Genomic DNA, 20,857 nt, shown 5'->3' with positions numbered 1-20,857 from the left:
TCGAATCTGCTACTTCCTTCTTTGGCTCTGTGTTTGTGTTTAGAGAGGAGGTTGGTATTTCTTCATATAATGCTGGATAGTTCATATAATTTCTTCATATAATAAGATAGTTCATCTGTTTTTTCTCAGTTTACTTAGCCCTGTACAATCATCGCGAAACTTTCTGTTGCTGGATATATCCCATCTATTCCCACATTTCTTGCCTATAGGAGATACTCTATCCTGTGTTGCAAAGAGCTCCTGTGTAAAGAAGACAGGATTGAGAAATGGAATGAAAACTCTCAAGAGAACGAGATTTGAAAAAACGTCCATTCAAAATACAATTTATTTCTTGCACTAAAATTACTAGCTATTAATGTTTGTAACCAGTGCAATGCACAAAATGTTTTTTTGCACATAGCCTTGCTGAGAATAGAGTAGCTGTTAAACTCATTTTAACATGATAAATTAAAAAAATAGTCTAACAAAACATGTTGAAAGTATCATGAGCTGCTTCTTTGAGTTGCCCCGTGGGTGCTCCACTCTAAGTGTCAGATCCCGTCCCGGCGCTGCGAATCGGATTGCTATCAGAGCTGTGGTCTGCCGGACCGCGCATGCGTGGCTGCCAGAGGCAGCGTTCACGCCTCTGATGTGTTGCACAACCCACTTCTTCAGATGACCCGAGTTTTGAGTTTAGGAAGTGCAGACAAATAGGTTTATTTATTTTGGGTCTGCACATCCTAAACTCAAAACTCCGCTCATCAGAAGAAGTGGGCTGTGCCCACAAAAGCTCATACCACCATCTACCTGTTTTTTTAGACGATAAAGTGCTACCAGATCATTTGTTGTTGTTTTTTTGTAATTTATCCTGGACAGACTAACTCGGCTACCCCCTGAAGCTTCATTTTAACATGGACTCCCTCTGCTCTTTAAAAACTTGTGTATATAAAGAAACCTTGCTCTAGTGCAGAACGGATTTGGTTTTGATATGGTAGTGATAATTGAACTGGAATCAGCTCTCACGAATGATACATAATCCTTCGCTACATGTGAGTCTCAGAAATTCACAGGCATTTGTTCATGAATGTACTTTGAATGGAATGCAAAAATAAAACATCAGACTGAGTAAAGTAGCAGGTATCTGAGGCACACTTCATGAATTGTTAGTGCTTCTACTGGTGCATGTGGAAGAGCTTAAAGTTTAGGCAGCTTTCTGATTGTATTCATGGCAGCGGTAGCCCTGGTTCACACTTGTGGTTCCAGGGCAGATGAGAACGACTTTACAAGATAAAAATGATCATTGAGGGCATGCAGGTCTGGAGGAGAGCAGAGTTGGCATTTTTTGGCCCTGCAAATAGCTGCCCATCTGCTCTCTGTCAGAACATGTTAGACGTACAGCTGGATTCATGCCCCAGAGTTTCAGCTCTGTGCTGGTCATGTGGTTGTCTCCACGACAACTCAAGTTGCTGTGTAAACTGCTACACTCTGAGCCAGATGCTTCTCTGCACATGTGGTCTAATTAGATGGCATTTTTCCTTTCGCAGAAAAGCATAGAAACGTTGCACGGTTTCTATGCTGGCAATGTGTGCGGATGGTACAGTGGGAGTGGGGAGGAGTCATGTGGCCAGATTTTAAATAATTACGCTTCTGCATAGCTCCACTTCAGGGTTACAGTGAGCTCTGCAATAATGCAGAACAAATTCCCTTCATTTACTTCCGCATGGGTTAAGCATGAAGAGACCTTCTAGGAGTAAAGTAGGGGAAGAGAAATAGACTTCTGCCTTCAGACTGAATAGAGCTTTCTATGTGCAGGACCATTCCAGGAAAGAATGTAGTGACACTCGGAGGCATCTTCTTTTCCAGTGACTGTTTATACTGTTAGCGTGGAGTTGGGAAGACTCTGAGTCTCTCTGGTGGTTGAAGATAAGGAGGTAGCGGAGGAGAGATTGCAGAAGGTGACACGCAATCTTGGAGGAGATTGGAGGAGTCATCACTCTACAGGGAAGCCTGAGAAGAAAATCAGGCGGGATAGATAGGGTCTCCAGCTTTTGGATGTGACAAAAGCAAATGAACCCTATTTGTAAGGCAAGACCGAGAGCTTCAACTTAGTTCAAGCAAAGCAGGAGCTCTGTTAAAAGTGAATGGAAAGTCGAGATGTCAGGATGATTTTTTTTTTTTTTTTTTTGCTATGGGAATATATTCCCTGTAGTCGGTAGCTTCGCGCTCTTGCCATTTTGCCAATGAATTCCAGTCTGACTAGCAGCGACACCTTCTTGCTTTCAGAGGCAGAATCTGACACTCTGCAGGGAAATAATGAGTGTCTGGACATTAGAAATGGAATAAGGCATTGCTCCTTCCGTTTTAAATGCAATGAATGCTATTTGGTATCCCTTTTCCACTTCCAAGGAAAAGTGTCTTGGGTCATTCTAGACTTGATCTCATGAGTCTCCTGTGAATTAACCAGAGATACGTATTATACATTTCTTCCATTCTGATAAGGATAATAAATGGGCAGTTGCCTGAGATCCAACACTGGTGAAATGATTGAGCAGCTCCACACATCCTCGTGAAGGAATGCTGTCACGTAACTATTAACAGCCCACTGACTGACGCTGTTAGGTCACAGGATCACATGTGTATAAATACCTATTGTAAATATATTTTATTTCATTGACTGATTGGATTTCCCCAGAGATCATTACATAACTAGAACAGAAGAAATATGATTAACCCTTCCAGAGGACCCAATACAACCAACCTCAAAATAGGCTTCTCCCCTAAAACATTCTTCTTCTGGGGAATCACAATCCTGCTTCATTGTCAATTAGCCTCTAGAATTTTCAAATTCCTCCTTTGTGTCCTACTGAGAGTTCTCCACCCAATTAACAGGACAAGTAATATGAGGACAAATCAGGCTGCAATACAGGCTTTATAATAGACAATTATACTACCATGGATATAGAGAGGAGGTTCATCACTATTACATCCTTTTATTTTCACATATTAATAAAGTCATATGACGAGGTGTCCCTAGCTAGTGAAAATTAGAACACGTTCTTCGTTCCATTAGATTTATATTATTTGCGGGGAGGATTTTATTACTTGGTTAGGACAGAAGCGAATTGTCATGCGCTACGTTTACAGTTGGTTTCTCTCCTATCTTCCCAAGTTGTGTTTCTAACTAGCCATAGTTTTTGATCCCTGCTCCCTCGCCTTACACTGGTCGTATGTTATGATACTTCCAGCCTTCTTTTCAGCCAGTGTACTGCACAAGCTGGGTGATTCTTGTGTTGGGATCATCATGCGTAGAAGTTGGATCCTTAATTGAGGAAACTTATTCTGACTCAAATACGTACACTGTGTTGAAGAGCAGTTTGTGCAATAAGAAATGTCATTCCCTTATTTGTTTTTGAAATTTTAGCTCCAAAGAGCAAGTACTTTTACATCTCTTCCTATCCTCCTTCTCACCCTCCATAAGATGTACATGTTTTTCTTCTCTGGGTTTGGAGGGTTTTTTTGGGGAACTTGCTACTCATTTCTGAATCTTTGGACATTTTGATGTCGGAGGGTGACACTGTCGGTATTATTCTGAGTCCCCAGCAGGACACGATGTCTGATGTTGGGTTTTTGGTTTAATTAAGAAGATAGGTTGTTAAATACATTTATTTCCCTCCTTTTTTTGTTTTCTTATTCTCACACTGCGCCAGATAGGAAGATGATTCTAAACTTTATACATTTTTCTTGCAGATTTTTCTCTATTAATAGGTAACCTCGGAGTCAGTTCTTGAGTCACTCTAAGGGATGGAAAGGAGTTTTGCTTTCTACAGTGGGGTTCTTCCTCAGTGATTATACAGAGTAGAATCTGACTGAGTTTAGGCTTGATATAATCAGTTAAGAAATTAAAGGAAAGCAAAATATCTGCAGTCTTGATCTCTGGGAACATAGGCTGTTCTTAAACCCTGTCCACCTACTTTTCATTTGTGAAGTGTGTTGCCTTATATCTTCTATTAACAAAACATTCTGTTTAATATATTGACATTTTCTTTGTTCAAATGTCAACCTTTTTTAAATATGAGGCTTATTATCTGTATTTTCAAGCCTACTCTCTTCATAATATTTTGTCATGGTAGAAAATAGCTCATATGAGTAACAACACTATAATTTTCTCCTTCATTGTAGTGTCACTAGTACTCCCACAGCAGCTATAATAGAAAAAGATTTTTTCATTATAGAGGCTTCGAATGTGTAACTGCTTTGCATCCAGCACTCATTGACTTCATTGGGAGTTTTGCTTATGGAGTGATTACAGAATCAGACCCCAAACTATCTTGCCAGCTGAAATTTCTAATGATGAAGTAAAAATGCAGGACATGGGGATTTTGTATAAGTACCAGTGTAGATCAGTAAAGCAGAGAATATAGCATTCATGTACATGCTGGGGATAGAGTGCGTTCCTAGCATACGTAGTGAAATTGAGGCTTGCTGTCTGATCACACTAACGACTGTCTGCTTGTAACTCTATATTATTACATCTTTTAAGAGTCTTTAACCACAAGGCACCGGCATACCTCTACCTAGGAAAGGGAAGAAATCATTTGTTGTTAAGGCACTGAACAAAGGCTCTTGGAATTGGGGCTCTGTTCCTGACTCCGCCAGGGTTTTGTTAGCTACATTCTTCTGGGGTAGTGCTGCTGTCTTGTTCCGTCATGAATGCAAGAATGGTTGCTAGCAGAGCCAGGGCCTGAATTATTATTATTATTATCAGGCCCAGGGCCTTGACTCAGCCGTGCGGCAGTTTGGGAAATGGATTGGTGTGTTAAGTAATCCAGCCCCATGGAGGAGAATACCTGGATCACAGTAGCCAGGCCCAAGTCCCAGAAGGAGCTAACTCTCTCAGCAAATCTGGTGTTAGAAACAACATTTCTAATCAGTCTCCCTGATGTTGCTGGGTGAGTGACCGGTTCAGTAGGACTCCATGGCAAGAGGCCAGTGTAACAGCTGCAGCGAAAGGGGAATGCCAGTGTTCGTGAGAGTTCTTTTAAATGCTCACTCTTCTAACCAGCATCACTCACCTGGGTTGATTGGAACTAGGTGATCCTCACCCAAGTCCTGATCCCTTGCAGGGATTGGCACGTTTTGGGGACTCTGCTTGCTAGCTACTAATATAGAAAGTAAGATACAGCTTCATGTCATCAGAGCCTTTGTGTATGAAGAGGAGAAGATGAGGCGGAAAAGGTGACGTCTCCTGGAGAAGATGGACACTCTCCCATCAGTGTTCTCTTGCTCTTTCTGGCGATAACAGATATTTGGTCAATTAAAATGTTCTTCCTTTGAGAGATTTGCCTGGAGAAAACATACACTTAAGGGACAGGTGCATTTCAGGTGATAGATTATGAAATGCAAATTAGAAGTGAGTTAACATGATAAACATGTTTTGTGTTTGTGTGGTTGCTCTGCCATAAAAATGTGCATATCTTTTACCTTGAGTCTCTAAAATGTTGACTATTCCTTGTGGCAAAAGATAAATACAGTGGGGGTTTCAGAAACCTGAATTACTCACAATCGCACTTACCTTACAATTCAACAATGGATTAAAATATTGTACATCAAATGAAATATTCAGAGAATTGAAAATATTAGAGCTTTGGAAGGGAGGTTTTGCCTGTAGGGTCTAATTAGATATCTGGACTGGTTAATGCTGATAGGTTTTTGAGTTTCTTTTTTGGCTCACAATGTTCTTTGTTTTGCATTATAGAAATCTTTCATAACAAACTATTGTACAGAATCATTTCTTCCTCATAATAGGCATTATTTGCAAAATGTACCGTATACGCTGAAATGTAAGTCCGTTTGTAAGCTAACCCCCAAAACTTATAGAAAAATGGAAAAAAGTCACTGACCCATTTATAAGCTGACTCCAGAGAACAGACTTCCAGGGCCAGCTCATCAGCATCCACGCAGGCTGAGGGATGTGCAGGCTGCAGGCACGGAGCCTCTCTGTTCCCATTGGCTGCCGTTTGCTGTTCCCAGCCAATGGGAGCTGAGAGGCTCCATGCCTGTAGCCTGCACGTCCCTCAGCCCATGCTGCTTCCCACGGCTCCCATTGGCTACTGGGTCCCTGCCCACTGGTGGTAATATTTTAATAAGCATGATAGAAAAGATTGTCATTCACTGGATTGGAAGTCTGAAATCCTTCCTTTTGCTTTGCCCTTCTTGACTTTCTCTGTCATGGACTATAGTAGCAAAAAGGTTTCCAACAGCTGTAGTAGGTGTTTTTATATTGAATATTTTCTTTGTGAACAGATGATAAATCTAGAATCATTTAGGGTTTTTTAATCTTCTTTGAGTGCTTGCTTTTGTCCATTCCACTTAGGTGTGCACATGCCACATGCACGAGTTCCAGAAGCTTGTTACCCTTAGCAGTACCTGTTGGGCCAGCTGGGAAGCCCCCTGGAGTAGCGCCGGCATATCAGCCATATATACCTCTGCTGGCCCTCCACCCCCTCAGTTCCTTCTTACCGCCCGTGATGGTTGCTGGTACGCTTGGCTTGTAGTTTGCAAGCGCACCCTTAGCATCCTTTTATATTGTGTAAATAGTTTCAAATAGTTGAGTGTTGATTAAGTTACTGTGTGGATTAGAGTAGTTTGTAGGTAGTTTTCACCCTGTCCTCCCCAGCATTGTGGGGGGTATGCTGGGACCCCAGGGCTTCAAACCCTTTATGTAGTGCCTGAAGCCGATGCCCTGTGGAGACCCTCACAAGGAGCGCTTAAAGTGCCTTTGTCAAGGTTATCTAACTGACTCCAGCAGAATCTGCAATTCCTTCAAACCAAGGACTAAATGAGAGACTCCAGACTCAAGTTACTTCTGATGGCGTCGGCGCTTCAACCCATGGCACCAGAACTGGCGCCATCTGTGAGAAGCGCCCCGAGGTCAGTACGGGGCATAGGAGCCACGTCAAGGCACTCCGTGGCATCGGATCGACAGTCAGCACCCAGGCACCCGTCCCAGTCCCCAGCACCAGGAGATGCTCTTGTTCGGCCTCAGATCAGGTCCTAAAATGGACCAGTAACAGACATTGCATATACCTAAATCTGCCCTATATCCGCCCCTGTGAGTAACTATGAAGATAACTTTGCAAAAGCCTGTTCTTTGCATTCAAATCATCTGAGTAGCTTCTGGTCCAAGCTTCAATCCAAGTTTGTCACTATCGGTGGCATCCTCACAATATATTGGTCTTGCTCTTTTAAGCATTGGTTCTGCATTTATTGTTCATTATGACTAATGCGGTAAAACTGGTGAGCAAGTAATTTCTTGAATTGCTAATAAAATATGGTATCATTTGATTATTAGGATGTATTTGAACCAGGCCCTCCTAATTCCATTACGAAAGAGGCAGACTGAGAAGAGTGGAATCTGTTCTCTGGTTATAGCAAGATTGCAAAGAGAAAGTAAAATGAGCCAATTGCCCTTGATGTATCTATCACCAACTTCAGTTTTTCTGTGTGGAATCCTGCAACCTGAGTGATCATCTGTCTCCAGTTCTGATTAGATAATCTTAGACACTGCACTCACCGTTGCTGTAAGGTCTGCAGAAGAGTTGTCTTTCCTGGGTTGCAACTAGCATGATGAGATTTGCTTCCTGGTTTCATTCTCATTCTGGCTGGGAGATTAGGGTGATATTTCCCAGAATATCACTGCAGGCTTCACTTGACAGTGCAGCCAGTGTTCCAAAGGCCACCGTTGTTTGTAGCGTCAGGGTAATAAAACAATGATGTCTGGAGACATTCAGTATTGGTTCAATCAGGCCACAATTTCATTATTAGATGTCTGGGACCACTCAGCAGATATGTACAGTGCAGGTAGCCTTCCCTGGTCTTCTCCCATAATTATCCAGGGAGGGGGAAAAGTGTCTTTTACAATCCTCCCCCCACCTTCCACCTAGGCCCCCGCCAGCAGATTTATTGTTAGGACCTTACAGTCCTCCAAGGGAGAGGGGGCTTCAACCAAACTCCCCCTCCCTTTCCATCTAGATCCCCCCAGCAACTTGATCACAGGAAGGGGACTATAATGATATGGGGCTGGTACCAATCACAGGAGTCCCAACTATCCCCAGCTCTCTGTTATGGGTCACTTCTACATTAAGTCCTTTCCCCAAGACATTTATCGATTACTAGACGCCTTCTTTTACGGAGTGCCTGCACTGAACATCTGCTATACACTTGAGTAATGAGTTGGCCTACCCCCCGAATCTACTCCTACCCCTCTATGTAAACTACCTAAATGAGGACATAGCTCCCAGTGCTGGGAGCCCATTTACACTGCGGGTGTTTTTTCACACCCCTGAGCATGAAAGTTGTGGCACAGTAAAGCGGCAGTGTAGACATAGCCCTAGTATCCCTAGCCTTTCGTTGGGGACTTTTCTCCTTCTCTTTTTTCTTCTTGTTTCCTCGTGTCTGCTAATCCTTCTTTTAACTGCTTTGTCTGTGCCATGCCCCGTTCTGCCCTCTCTTCAGCCTCCATATCCCTTACTTGACGCCTTTTTAGATGGTTTTAGTAGTGTGCACTGTGGCAGGTGTTACCAGCACCAGCCAACTGGCCTTCCTACCCTCTGCTGACTCAACCATTTCAGAGTCAATACTTTTATTCCTGCCAGAGGTCCCTTGTGCTGCTACTCCTGTTGCTACTAACAGAACTTTTTCCTCTTTGGGGAGCAGTGATTCGTTTATAAGATGAAGGTGTCCTAGCTTGGCGATGCGCGCTTTCATCCTTTCCCTTACTCTGGGGCTTCCAAAATAAACAGCAGCATTTGGAAGAGATTGACAGTGTGCTCAGGGCTCCTGAACAGTGTATTGTGAATCCATTTTGAGTGGTACTTGTACTATGCCAGGTCTCTTCACTGAGAGCTGGCTCTCTTCAGCAGGAATTAAATGTAATTTGAAGATAATGAGGCTGACTACACATTTCATAGCCAGACTGAGAAGTGCACTGGATCCTTCTGTTTATAAAAGCTCATGAGGAAGCTACACTGTCTTATTGGTCCTCTTCATGCTGTGGGGTATTCCAGTGCCACAAAGAACGCTGACATTCAGTGTGAGGTGGGCACAAAGGTTTTACCTTTGAAAATGTTTTATCTATCTATCTAATCTATCTATCTAATCTATCAGCAAAATCCCTTTAGAGTTTGTGCATAATTTCTGTCTCTAAAAGAGAGTTCTGCCTGTGTCAGAACTTTAAACATTCTTGCAATATCATATCCTCCCCAGGATTGCATTAGCCATGCCGTTCTCACATCCACAGTGCCGGCTCCTGGCCTCCTTAGAGAATTTGAAGGGAAAAGAGAGAATAACAGACATTTACATTTTGGATTGATCAAAATCTAAATTCTTACTGCTGGAAACTACAAGTTAAATAGATGAAAGAGTTGTTAACTGTTGTTGTTGTTATAATGATGGTCTTATGCTTGAGCAAATCCATTACGTTCACGAAACACCTGCACCTCCTAGAATTTCCCCTTTGCACAATGTCACCTGTCAGTGACAGCGGAGCTGATTAGCTGTATAATTTGCAATTGACTACATCTGTCAAGAAGACAGTCCTATAATCCAGCTTTTCTTTTTGTAATGAAGCTGAGGATGGGGTTAAGCAGTATGAGTTTTCACTGTTATTCAGGTCATGAAAGATAACTGGTACTAATGTGATCTAAGCTGGAAAACTCACGGCTTGACCTAGATGATTAAAGTTAGTTTGTTGGTTTTTTTATCATCCAGCAAAAGTAGAGCCTGAATCGGCTCTACAGAAGCCAAAAGGTCTAGCAACCTAACCGCCTAACTAAATCATTTCTGCTTGTGGGAAGAAAGTGTGTTCACATTATAACAGGCTTCCCTCTGCTTCCATTTTTGTATGTAGGGATTAGGAGATCATTTCAGTTGAATAGGGTGAAGTTTGTGCCATATGTAAAGGTGGTGTCTTAGTGTCAAATGTTGTGTAAAATGGAGGAAAATGAACTTCTGTTTGATAGTGCTTGGCTCCTTCCAAAGAGTTCTTATCCTATGTGATCTCAGTGGGAGCCTCAGAAGTTTTATAGGCCATGAAAGAGTCAGTTGGTGGTTCTTCTTTCACATGTTTTGAAGTGAAGGTTTAAATGAAAGCCGGATCTCCTTCAGGGCTTTCTCTGATCAGAGTAAACGTGCACAGACACATACTTCTCTCCGAAGAGAACTCCATGTCCTGTTCAAATTGGGATCCTGGCCATGTCAGCTACAAACATACTGAGACAGAGCCTTTATCAAACATACATAATTGGGTTCTCAAAGCAAATCCCTGTTTATGCTGGTCAAGGAGATTGTTCGAATCCTGCTCGTGATGCCGTTTGTTACTGACATTGTAGCTACCCACTCTGTGATCCCAATAATAGAGCCTTATGCCTTCACTAGTCATAATGGGGGCCTGGCATTCCTGTGTGTCCAGAAGAGAATAGTTCCCTGCAGTTTATTTGATGCTGTGTGGCATTTGTAGTGTCTACGTTTTCTAAACCAGCTGACTCTCTAGTGGTAGTGATCGGTGACATTTTGACTCTATCCTTTACAATCGGGGAGAGGAGTGGTTTTACTTGTATGCAATGTTGTTGCAAGAGGATGTCATGCTGGGCAAAGATACCAATTCCTTGCCAGATGCGACTAGTAGGTTTTCCCACTTTCCAGACTCCTTTTGACATTGGAGCTTGCTTACCAGTTCTGCTCAGTCCCCTCACGCCTCTTCCTGTGCTTAGGTCTGAGCGCTGAGAGGAACACCCTGTTTTTTTTCTCAAACAGGTGGAAAGGATCAAACCAATGTAGATACCATTTAACCTACCCAATATTAGCCATCAGCATAAGTCTTGCTTCAAGCCTGGTTTAGACATAGTTACGGAGAGACATTGGTACCAGCACACTCTTCCTGTCCAGATCTAATAGCTGAGCAGGAGGCAGGGTGACAGTCGCTCAAGTACACAGGCCCTTGAAAGGTGGCCTTTTGCACATTAACAGCCAGTGTGGTGTGGACATGGAGGTGAGGCCATTCCTGGCCTGAGGAGTAAATATACAAATATATTCTGCAAAAACATTTCTTTCTAGTTCATATTGAAATGAAACCCATTAAGGGGTATTTTACGTCAGCGTAGCCTGGGGACAGCAACAGCATGGGATCTGTCCTTTTTTTGTAGTTCACACTTTCTTTCTCTAGATACTGCAATGTTTGGGGTCTCTTAAATACTTCTGAGAATGATTCAACTGAAGATAATTCTGCTGATAAAATGAAACAATTAATCATTATCCAGAACTTTGCTTCAGTGTCCCCTAAGAAATCCATTCCCACCTCCTCCAGTAATGCTGCACTTGCTGCTACTTCGCTTATTGTGTTAATATTGAGACCTAACACAGCCACCAATAGTTCAAGTTCCTATAGTGAAGGATTTGGGGGAATTGAAACCCAAACGAACTCTTAAATGGGGAGCTCTGTCTTTTAGGCAATCTGCTGCCTACTGTCAACTCTAAACTCTTCCCAGATGAAAAGCTCTGAATATATTTTATATGAGTATGAAAAGAATTGAGCATTAATTTTACAGCAACATAATTTTATTCTTTGTTACTGCCATTTTTGAAACTTAATAAATGTATTTACTCACTATGAAGAGAATTTGTAGATTTAAGTGTGGAGGAAATTTGTGCCCTTATGGCAGATGCGCAGCAGACGTCAGCATTAACATAACTCATTAAAATAAGATAAAAGTAGAGCTTCAAAACAATCTCTGTCTTTTGCCAACAAGCCTGTGAAAAAGGGAAATTTCATTCAATTCAGGATATGAAAGTCTAATCTTTGTGAACCGTGGAGAGAACGCAAAGCAGAAATTACAGACTTGTTTGTGCAGGTTAACTCTGTGGTCTATTCAAAACTAGAGAACTTTTTCTATGTCAGTTTCTTGAGGTATTAAATTAGAAGGTACCTTTTGGAAGAATGAAAGACTCCCAGTCAATTGTAGCAAAATGTGCAGAAAGCAAATGGGTTTTATCTTGACTGTACACAATTTTAGTACGTTATCACCTAAGTAATATGATTAAAGCTATCTCTGTCCCTTCTCATGTATGAACTGAGAGAAGAACTGTCGCTTACCCAGCTTTCTATCAGACTTGTTTTACGTTTTTTTTTAAGGGAAATAGATAAAATGCAAACTTAGTTCTCCAGGCAAAGCTGTTTCAGTGTTTCCCATGCTCTGAACTTTACAGGAGGAGCCAATCACTTTTTGTGAAGAAACGTTTGTGTCTCATCGTTCTACCGCCATGAGGCAGTTTCTTCAGAATGCTATTCAGCTCCAGCTCTTTAAGCAGGTATTGGTTTAATTGCTTCCGCATGGTGGTAGCTTATTTCACCAAAGAATGTGTTTTTTTACAAGCACCATTCCTATCGTCTTTGATCTACACCAATCACATACTCATAAAAATTAGTTCCTTAATTTAATAATTAAGATCTATGAAACTTCTTCAACAGTAACTTAATTTTTATTTTCTGGCCTGAATTAAACCCAAGGTATAACGGTTTCAATAGCTATAATGTAAGTTCACCTCCCATTGAAGTCCATAGCAAAATTCCATTGACGCCAGTGGGAGCTGATGTCTCTGAAGGCTTCCATGTACAAACTACAATGTTACCGTGCCATTTTAGGAAAGCCAAAAACCATATCATTGACTGCTTGTTGAAATAAAGAATTGTCATGCTGTCTGGCAAAGTGATAGTTCTTTCTCCAGTCTACCTACTTAAAGGCTGTCCCCTGCAAAGTCTTTGGAACTTTGTCCTTCTGGAGAAAGTACAATATCATCTTTTGAAGTGCAATAGAATTGAATACTCTCTGTTCACACATTTTTCTTATACTTCCCGTTTCAAAGTTTATTGATGGACGCCTTGATCGTCTCAACTCTGGAGAGGGCTTCAGTGATGTTTTTGAAGAAGAGATAAATATGGGAGAATATGCTGGTAAGAAATATCTGCTCATTTTACTGATTTAGGATGGTGTCCTTTATGTTATGCTTTGTGATCCAGTAGGTCAGAGAAATCTCTCACCTGAGTAATTGTACCAGATTCAGTCCCTGTGGATTGAAGTGTGTTGTTGCCTGCTGTCCTTTTTTCTCTGGAGATCTCAGTCCCAACTTGGTTACATAAAATATCTTTCATTCACTATTCAGCCTTGCAAACCTTTGCCTTACCCTGCGCAGTACTATCTGGTTAGATGGCTAACACAAGACTACAACAGGTCTTGCACATGAGAATTGAGGAACGTTGGATTCAACCATTGACACCTTCTCTTTTCTTTTCATGAACATTAAAAAAAATCATTAACTTGCTCAGATATATTTGAGAGAATCTGGGAAAAAGTAATTCCACTTCCCACCTTGCTTTCTTCCACTTGCTTGTTTATTTTTGGTTATTCTGTTCCCAGAAGGGGGAAAAGGGTAGATGATATATATTTTACTACCACTAGACACAGTTGAATGCCAGCATTTCTCATTTGTCTCCTGTTATCAATAAAAAAAATTTCTCTCTATTACCAGGGAGTGACAGACTGTACCATCAATGGCTCTCCACAGTAAGGGTAAGAATGCGGTTTTCCAATCATTATTGTTCTTACTGGACCATTTGGTTCTTGCACCATAATTAAACTCCACCAGCATGAGCAAAACCAGCTTTTATCCCACAATATTTGGTTTAGACCAGATAAAATTAAGCTCACTAAAAGATAAATGTGCTCTTAATGGGTAGTGAAGAACAGAAGGAAAAACATAGGGGGAAAAAAACTTGAATAGGGAAACTGAGTTTATTTTTTCTCACATTTTTCAATCCTGATTTTAGCATCTTGGAGGCCATATGAAAGGCATGTAGAAATATGCTGTTGCCTATTCCAAACAGAATTCATTTTTCCCTTTTTAATATTATTGTGGAAACCTAAGCCACAGTGAATAGCTGTTTACAAAACTGAACAATGTGAAGTACTGAATAGGGGGCAGTAAGTTGTTTGTAATCTAATATACCCTGCAAACACATTTATCTGCTTAGACTAATGCTCTATTTAATTGATATACATTAAATAGACTGTATAAATATTTATAAATAATATTTTGCTTTGTGAAAAATAAATGATTATTTCAGGTCTGTAATTGGGATCTGACTGTAAAGAGTCCCTTCCACCATAAATGATGCATTAAAAGTACATGTGCCGGAAAAATAATTGTATAGAGAGAGCTCAACTTTTTAAATATAGTATCCCATTTTTCTCTAGTCTTGGTCATGAGTAGAATTCTCTAGTGCACAAACAGCTAGGGAGAAAATGATCTTGATCTTTGAGCATTTAATACATTTAAAATATCAATATTACTTTAAAGATTGTCAATCATGTTTACATACATGCAGGATGCAAAATGTTAAAAGGAGACGAGAATATTGGTGTAAAATCCAAGTGGTAATGTTCAGTCGTTTACGTTATTTTTGCTAAGCTAACGTAAGAGCTGTGAAATAAGATAAATATTATTACAATAGTTTGCAGCAAAATTTGGCATACTTCTGAAGACTAATTCTGTATTAGGTTAAATTGCGATGGAATTATATTCTGTTTCATGAATTTTACCCATCTGCTCTTCACATAAGATTTATTTATCCAATAATTTACTATACAGCAAGAGTCAATGGTATACAGAAGTTAAATAAAACTAATAACCTTTTAGATTATTCTGTATGACTTATCATTGCCATATACGCCTTTTAGTGTGTCCTCTACATGCAGTTCTGCTTCTCTGGAATTGTAGTTGGATTTCATGTTGTCTCAACTCTTGTAACTCAGTGCAAAGTGCACTGCAGTGAGTAGGGTTTTTTCAGGGAACATGTAATCTTACCAGGAACTAAATTTCTGTACTTCGCAAGAGCTGCCAGCATACTTTAGTATTAAACATGTTTGTAACTTTCATACAATACGCAGGATGCCTTTGAGGGTGATAAGAATGGTGATGGATACTGTTTAGCGAGAGGACCTCTGAAGAATTCTAAATATGGCAAAGGGAATTCTTTTAATTATGAGAATCTGAAAACTTTACATTGCAAAGATCTGTTCCAAAACACGATTTCAAATAGATCAGATTTTCATTGGAAAAAGTAGTATCTAATCCTTGGTGAGAGTGAGGAATTCAATAAAAATAAATTACCACTCAGGCAAACTGCTCTGATATCAAACACAATTGATACTTTATTTCCTGTTAAATAATAGCTCTGGACTGATATTTGCTTTAAACGGCCTCAGTGAAAATGTTTCCATTGTTACTGTAATTACAGAAAGGAAGTGGAGCCATTATAAATACAGTAAAAACCAAAGCTAACCCGGCTATGAAGACAGTTTATAAGTTTGTAAGTATTGAGTAGAGTCTTATGACACAGATAACTGAATCTACTTATGATGCTGTTTTAAATGAATCTGTAGATTTAAGTCTTTTTCTGTACACTAAGAAAATTATTTGAGGACGATAAATGCATAGTAACAATAAAGTGCTGGAGACTAGATCACCAAGTGTATATCAGGCAATGGTTTTAATTTCTATTTTTCTGGGGAAATATTTTCTCTTTAACTGAAATACCAGTATGAAACATTTTATACTAGTTAAATTATAAAAGATAATTAGATTGGCTAGTGATTTATCTTCAAAGCGCAGTAGTTGCTTTCCTCTTTATTAAACAGCACTACTTCCATGGAACAGTCCCTATATACCTCTCCTATCTCGTCATTGCACTGTTGGGAATCCATAGGTACCCCATGGCATCAGTGAGCAGCTACATGGAAATGAGGGAATCCTCTCATTTGGCCAATTGTTCCAGTTTTTATAAATGTCTATTATTTTTCCTCAAAGAGTTCTCATACCTGCTTCTTTTGAGCCAAGCTTCTTAGGTTGTTTTGTAAATGAAAATCTTTCAGTGCTTGGTTAACAAACAGCTAATAACAGTTATTGCAATATGGTTTATAACTAATAATTTTACTACAGAGGGCTAATATTGTGGAAGCATGTAAGGATCTCTTCAGTAGTGAATTCTATTAAATCCAACAAAAAGCAGTAAGGTAGCTATTCAAACTATCCCTTAACACCTGCCTCTAGCCTGGCAAAGGTCCGGAGGTTTAGGTCCTGCCCTAGTAAAATATAACTGGTATTCAGAGCAGCACAGTGACGATGCTTACAGCTGTGCTATTACTAATAATTGTCACCATGCAGCATAGATAAATAATTAGAGAGAGGAAAAATCATGGAGGAGGAACTGAGGGGGTGGGAGAAGCGGGAACAAAAATTCCTGCCATCATATCTGAGAAAACAAAATCTTTGCCGTATCATTAAAGGTTTTTTTTAACCTCTTAGGTTTGTATTTGTTTTTATAGCCATTATGTTTTCAGCTTGATGATCCAATTTTTCCTTCCCATTTTCAATAATCAGAGAAGGTGAGTCTTGATGGACTTAAATCGAGCAGTCACTGCTGGAACTAGAAAGGGATTTTTAACTTAAATTAATTTTTCATGCAGGCAAAAGATCATGCAAAAATGGGAATAAAAGAGGTGAAAAACCGCTTGAAGCAAAAGGTACTTGAAGTTCTTATTCAAAATGTATAAGCGCTGTGTATGAAATACTTAGCCACAAAAAGCATTATGTGATCAATAGAAAGCTGTTTGATACAGTGTTGTTAGCACACTTCAAAATGCATTACCAGCTGTCCTGGATTTTTCACACTGTTATAAATATTCACAGTCAAAAAACTATCTTCGAATACATTCAGGCTCTGACTTAAACCCACGAAAGCCAGAAAATTGAGTGTTCCATTTATGGTGGTACCTCGACTGCCCATCGTGCCACGACAATGGTTGGGGGGGGCGTTGCATAAACTGGCTGATCATGCCTACAATGGACTTTGCTTCAAATGGCAAATTGCCATTATATTCTTCTGGTGACCTCTCAGGGGAAATAACCCACCGTCTCTGAGGGGACACATGGTTAGCACATATCATCAATGTGAAGTTTAGGCACAGTGCTGTAGAGCTAGAATTGAAGTTGTAATTTTTAAATCTGAATTTTTTTCAGTTTTATGTTTCCCAGCGCTTTGGCCTTCTGATGACATTTTATTGTGTCTGAATTTCATCTTTTTTGTGTTTAAAGAGGAACATTCAGGGAATGCTAAATTGTGTCTGAGCAGTGTGGTATCCAATATTAATTGCTGCTTTTGAGGCCATCGGGTGGTCATATTGATACATACTATAGGATGAATGGATGATTCTGCCTTTAGCTGTCTTCTAGTTATTCTATTTAGTTTATAGATCAGAGCCATTACAGTCTGTTGGGAATACAAGATAGCCAATTTAGTAACTGCGAAGCTCTCACTCAGAATGTTTTTTCTGATTTACCGCACCTTTCACAACTGCTGATTTTTAAATCAATATTTCAGTAATTTTATTTGTTATTCTCAAAATACACAAAGCAACAACGTTAAGGCTGTGTTAGTTAGACAGCCAGACAGACAGATACCAAAAACTTCCTTCTCTGCCTATACTTATCAGTACAGATGGAGTTTTACCACCAACCAATAAACTCATGAAATAAAGCCTATATAGTGCAACAACTGGTAAACTGTTAACTACAGTGTTGGGTGCATGAGTGGAGATTTGGTTCTGGCAGGTGATTTAAAATAACCTTATATTTACTTGTTACTTGGGGTAATTGATAGTATAATTTGATCACAGTGCAAACAGCACTAAGTAAAATCACTGAATTTTTTGTACCCGTTTTTTTATTGATTATATCGTGCCCTGTGACATTTATATACAAGAGGATCAGGCGCTTTCTAATATATGGAATATCCATTACTCATGCAATTTTTAATTTAACTCTATTGTTGCTCCCTCCCTACTACTCCAGATATTTTGGTTCATTTAAAAAAAAACACACAGATAATACTCAAAATTGAGTGGATCAAAATTATCCTCAAAAACACTGACATTCAACTTGCCTCCATTCAACTGGTGAGATTCCCTATGGACTACAAATGCATTTTTCGTACTACTTAGCATTTCTGCAAATAAGATGACATGGTTCATCTTATTTAAAAGAATCATCATAAAAGATTTGTGTGAATACTCAAGACTTTCTACCACTCTTCCTTTCGAATCACTCGCTTTCCACTACCCCTTCTTTCAAGCACAACAGCCAGAGGTAATGTTAGTACGAGGTGCTAGTGTGTTTTAGGTGACACAAATGGTGAAACCTATTTTACTAACCATCATCCTTTTTTTTAATGGAAATGTGTCTGCACTGCTCTACTGTTGATAGGTCCATTAGTGCACCCTTATCAATTTTCACTTGCTTTTACCAGTTTTTGGAGAGTTTCTTCTTTTCCATGTGCTTGCTAATGACAGAGTTATTTTTAACTGAAGTTCTGGCATCATTCAATACATACATTTTGCTGATCCTGGGTGTGATTCTACCATTTTCGGGAATACTTTAAAATTATTCTTAATCAGACGTCACTGCCTCCTGTAAGTTAAAATATTATTTTCCAGGACTAGCATGAAAAGCGTGCAGGCTGCTGGTTAGGAAAAGTCAAATCTAAACAGTCCTTTTTCAGTTTTCACTGCCAAATAGGAGCAGTTTCTATACAATGATAGGATTTAAAATGCAGTGGAGCTAGAGGTCTGCTTCCTACAACTCTGCATAGCAATGATGACCTCTTAAATATAATCAAGAGCCCATGTTGCCCTTGGTCTGCTCCAGCTTTGGGTTTGAATTGCAAATGGGGAATGTGGGATTGACCTATTGAGAGGTCATTGCGATGTGTGTAAGGTTGTTCTTTAATATGATTGTGGAGATTGAATGGGGCTCTATTCCCGTCCCTTGTTCATTTGTGGTACAGTATTTCAAAGCAACAGAAATAGTTTTCAGAGGACCCTTATGACTGATAGCAAATAATTGTTAAGATACAGTGTGGTAGCTTTATTTTATACCTGCTACACACTTTTTTAAAATATAGGCAGCTTTTTTTCATTTCCCAAATGGAGCAAGATGGTCAAGTCACTCTTGTTACTTGGCCTGCTTTGAAGCCTAACTGCATAGAATTAGGAAGAAGGAGGAATGTGGATGATACCATCCTCAACTCTCAGTAAGAAGAACATAATTTACTAGAGTATCTCAACATAGGCAAGACTGGACAATCCACAGCTTTAAATAAATGATCAGGCATTTCACAATCATCACTTATTCAACGTTATTTTATTTACTCGATCTGGCTGTGCTCACTAGCTAAAGATCTGTTATCCTGCCTATTGCAAATGCGACTTTTCAGGTTATAGAAAATAACTTAGTCCCTCTGGACAATGCCCTTATGGTCTATTGTATGTATTTATAATACATAGATTTTCTAGGCTATTAAATAAACAAATCATTAGAATAATAGGAAGGCATTCTGCTAGTTAAATATGCAGTTATTCAATCTAATGGATATATTTTACATCTCTTCCTCAGCCGAACATATAGTCTTAGCAAAATGTTATGTATTGAGCTACACTCTGTCATCTATAGATAAATGTCTATCAGGGATGGTCTAGACAGTATTTGGTCCTGCCATGAGGGCAGAGGACTGGACTCGATGACCTCTCGAGGACCCTTCCAGTCCTAGTATTCTATGATTCTATAGATCTGGCAGTGGGATAGCGAATTCATACTTCAATTTAGCAAAAGACATACGCAGATATTTATTAAATGGATGCCTTTCATCAGACATCACTGGAGTGTTTTTCCTCTGTGTTTTATTTCATGTGGTATTTTAATTGCCTCTTCTTTCCATAAGCAACATCATGCGGTAATTTCTTTCTGATAGGGGTGTGTGTGTGTTATTTCAATCTTACGTGGATGATTTCTTGTTTTGAATACCATGCATAGGTATGGCTTGCTGGCTTCAGGAAACCTTCTGCCTCTAGTCTTGGCAAGTGTCATGGACAGCAATAGTATTTCAAAGTGAAATATGATGACAAAAGGCTGAGGAGATGTTAACTTTCCTTGACATTGCTCCACATTGGACGTCTTACATTGTTCTGAAAATTCTTGGGCCGGGGTAACGTATCTGAGACTGATTTGGTTACTTCAGAGTTGTGAGAAGGTTCAGTGTCCCAGCTTGTGGTATCCCTTTCTGGGCTTCCTCTTCCTTAGTGAGGGTATTGTCTCCTGTACAAGGCTATTTGTGAACTGATGCTGCTACACACAGATGTGATAGGAGTTTAACCTTAATTGCTTAATGCCAGACACCTTACTAGTCAGTGTAGCCGGCCAGAGTAAGTCTAAGGTCTGAAACTGGGTTCCCAAAGTACAAAGGATGCTACACAGGTATCTGTCAAACACAAACAGTTTATTTCTTGACAGCTAACAGCTGTGCCCCATAAATGGAAGAACAACATAACAAAGAAGCGGCATATCTTATGTCCCTTCCTGCAAGCCTGGGACCCCGGGTAGGCTGCGGACGAAGTGGGAGGTTGTCTCAGCTTCCAAGGCACCGGTACCCAAAGCCCATCGGTGAGGTCTGATTTGCTAGGTTCTGAGGCAGCCTTAAATACAGTTTTCCTGTCCTGTTTGGCAGTTTGGAAATTTCCAGGGCTTACTCATTAGTGCTGATGTAGAGCTTAGCTCTTAGTTATTGATCTGGTTCTGATCTGGATCTTCTTGTCCTTTGGTCCTGTTTACGTGATCAGTACATTAGGGTAAACAGAATTGTTTATGCATTCCTGCCCTTTACCTTTATCTTATACGTGTTCTTGCTGTACTGGCAACAATGCTTATCTTAAGTGGC

General features: G+C 39.9%; 1 protein-coding gene across 7 annotated transcripts in view; it reads left to right on the top strand.

Moving 5' to 3' along the window:
• DENND1A (DENN domain containing 1A) overlaps positions 1-20,857 on the top strand; it is a 361,583-nt gene that overhangs the window by 286,596 nt on the left and 54,130 nt on the right. For all 7 annotated transcript variants that reach the window (XM_075905650.2, XM_075905649.2, XM_075905651.2 and 4 more), the window contains exons 14-18: positions 12,241-12,342; positions 12,898-12,985; positions 13,561-13,601; positions 15,329-15,400; positions 16,557-16,613. In XM_075905650.2, coding sequence (XP_075761765.2) covers positions 12,241-12,342; positions 12,898-12,985; positions 13,561-13,601; positions 15,329-15,400; positions 16,557-16,613 — 360 coding nt within the window. The remainder of the gene's footprint in view (positions 1-12,240; positions 12,343-12,897; positions 12,986-13,560; positions 13,602-15,328; positions 15,401-16,556; positions 16,614-20,857) is intronic.

Source organism: Pelodiscus sinensis, chromosome 23 (genome assembly GCF_052426305.1).
Source record: "Pelodiscus sinensis isolate ZL-2025 chromosome 23, ASM5242630v1, whole genome shotgun sequence".
NCBI classification, from domain to species: domain Eukaryota; kingdom Metazoa; phylum Chordata; order Testudines; family Trionychidae; genus Pelodiscus; species Pelodiscus sinensis.
This window is presented reverse-complemented; position numbering and strand designations above follow the sequence as displayed.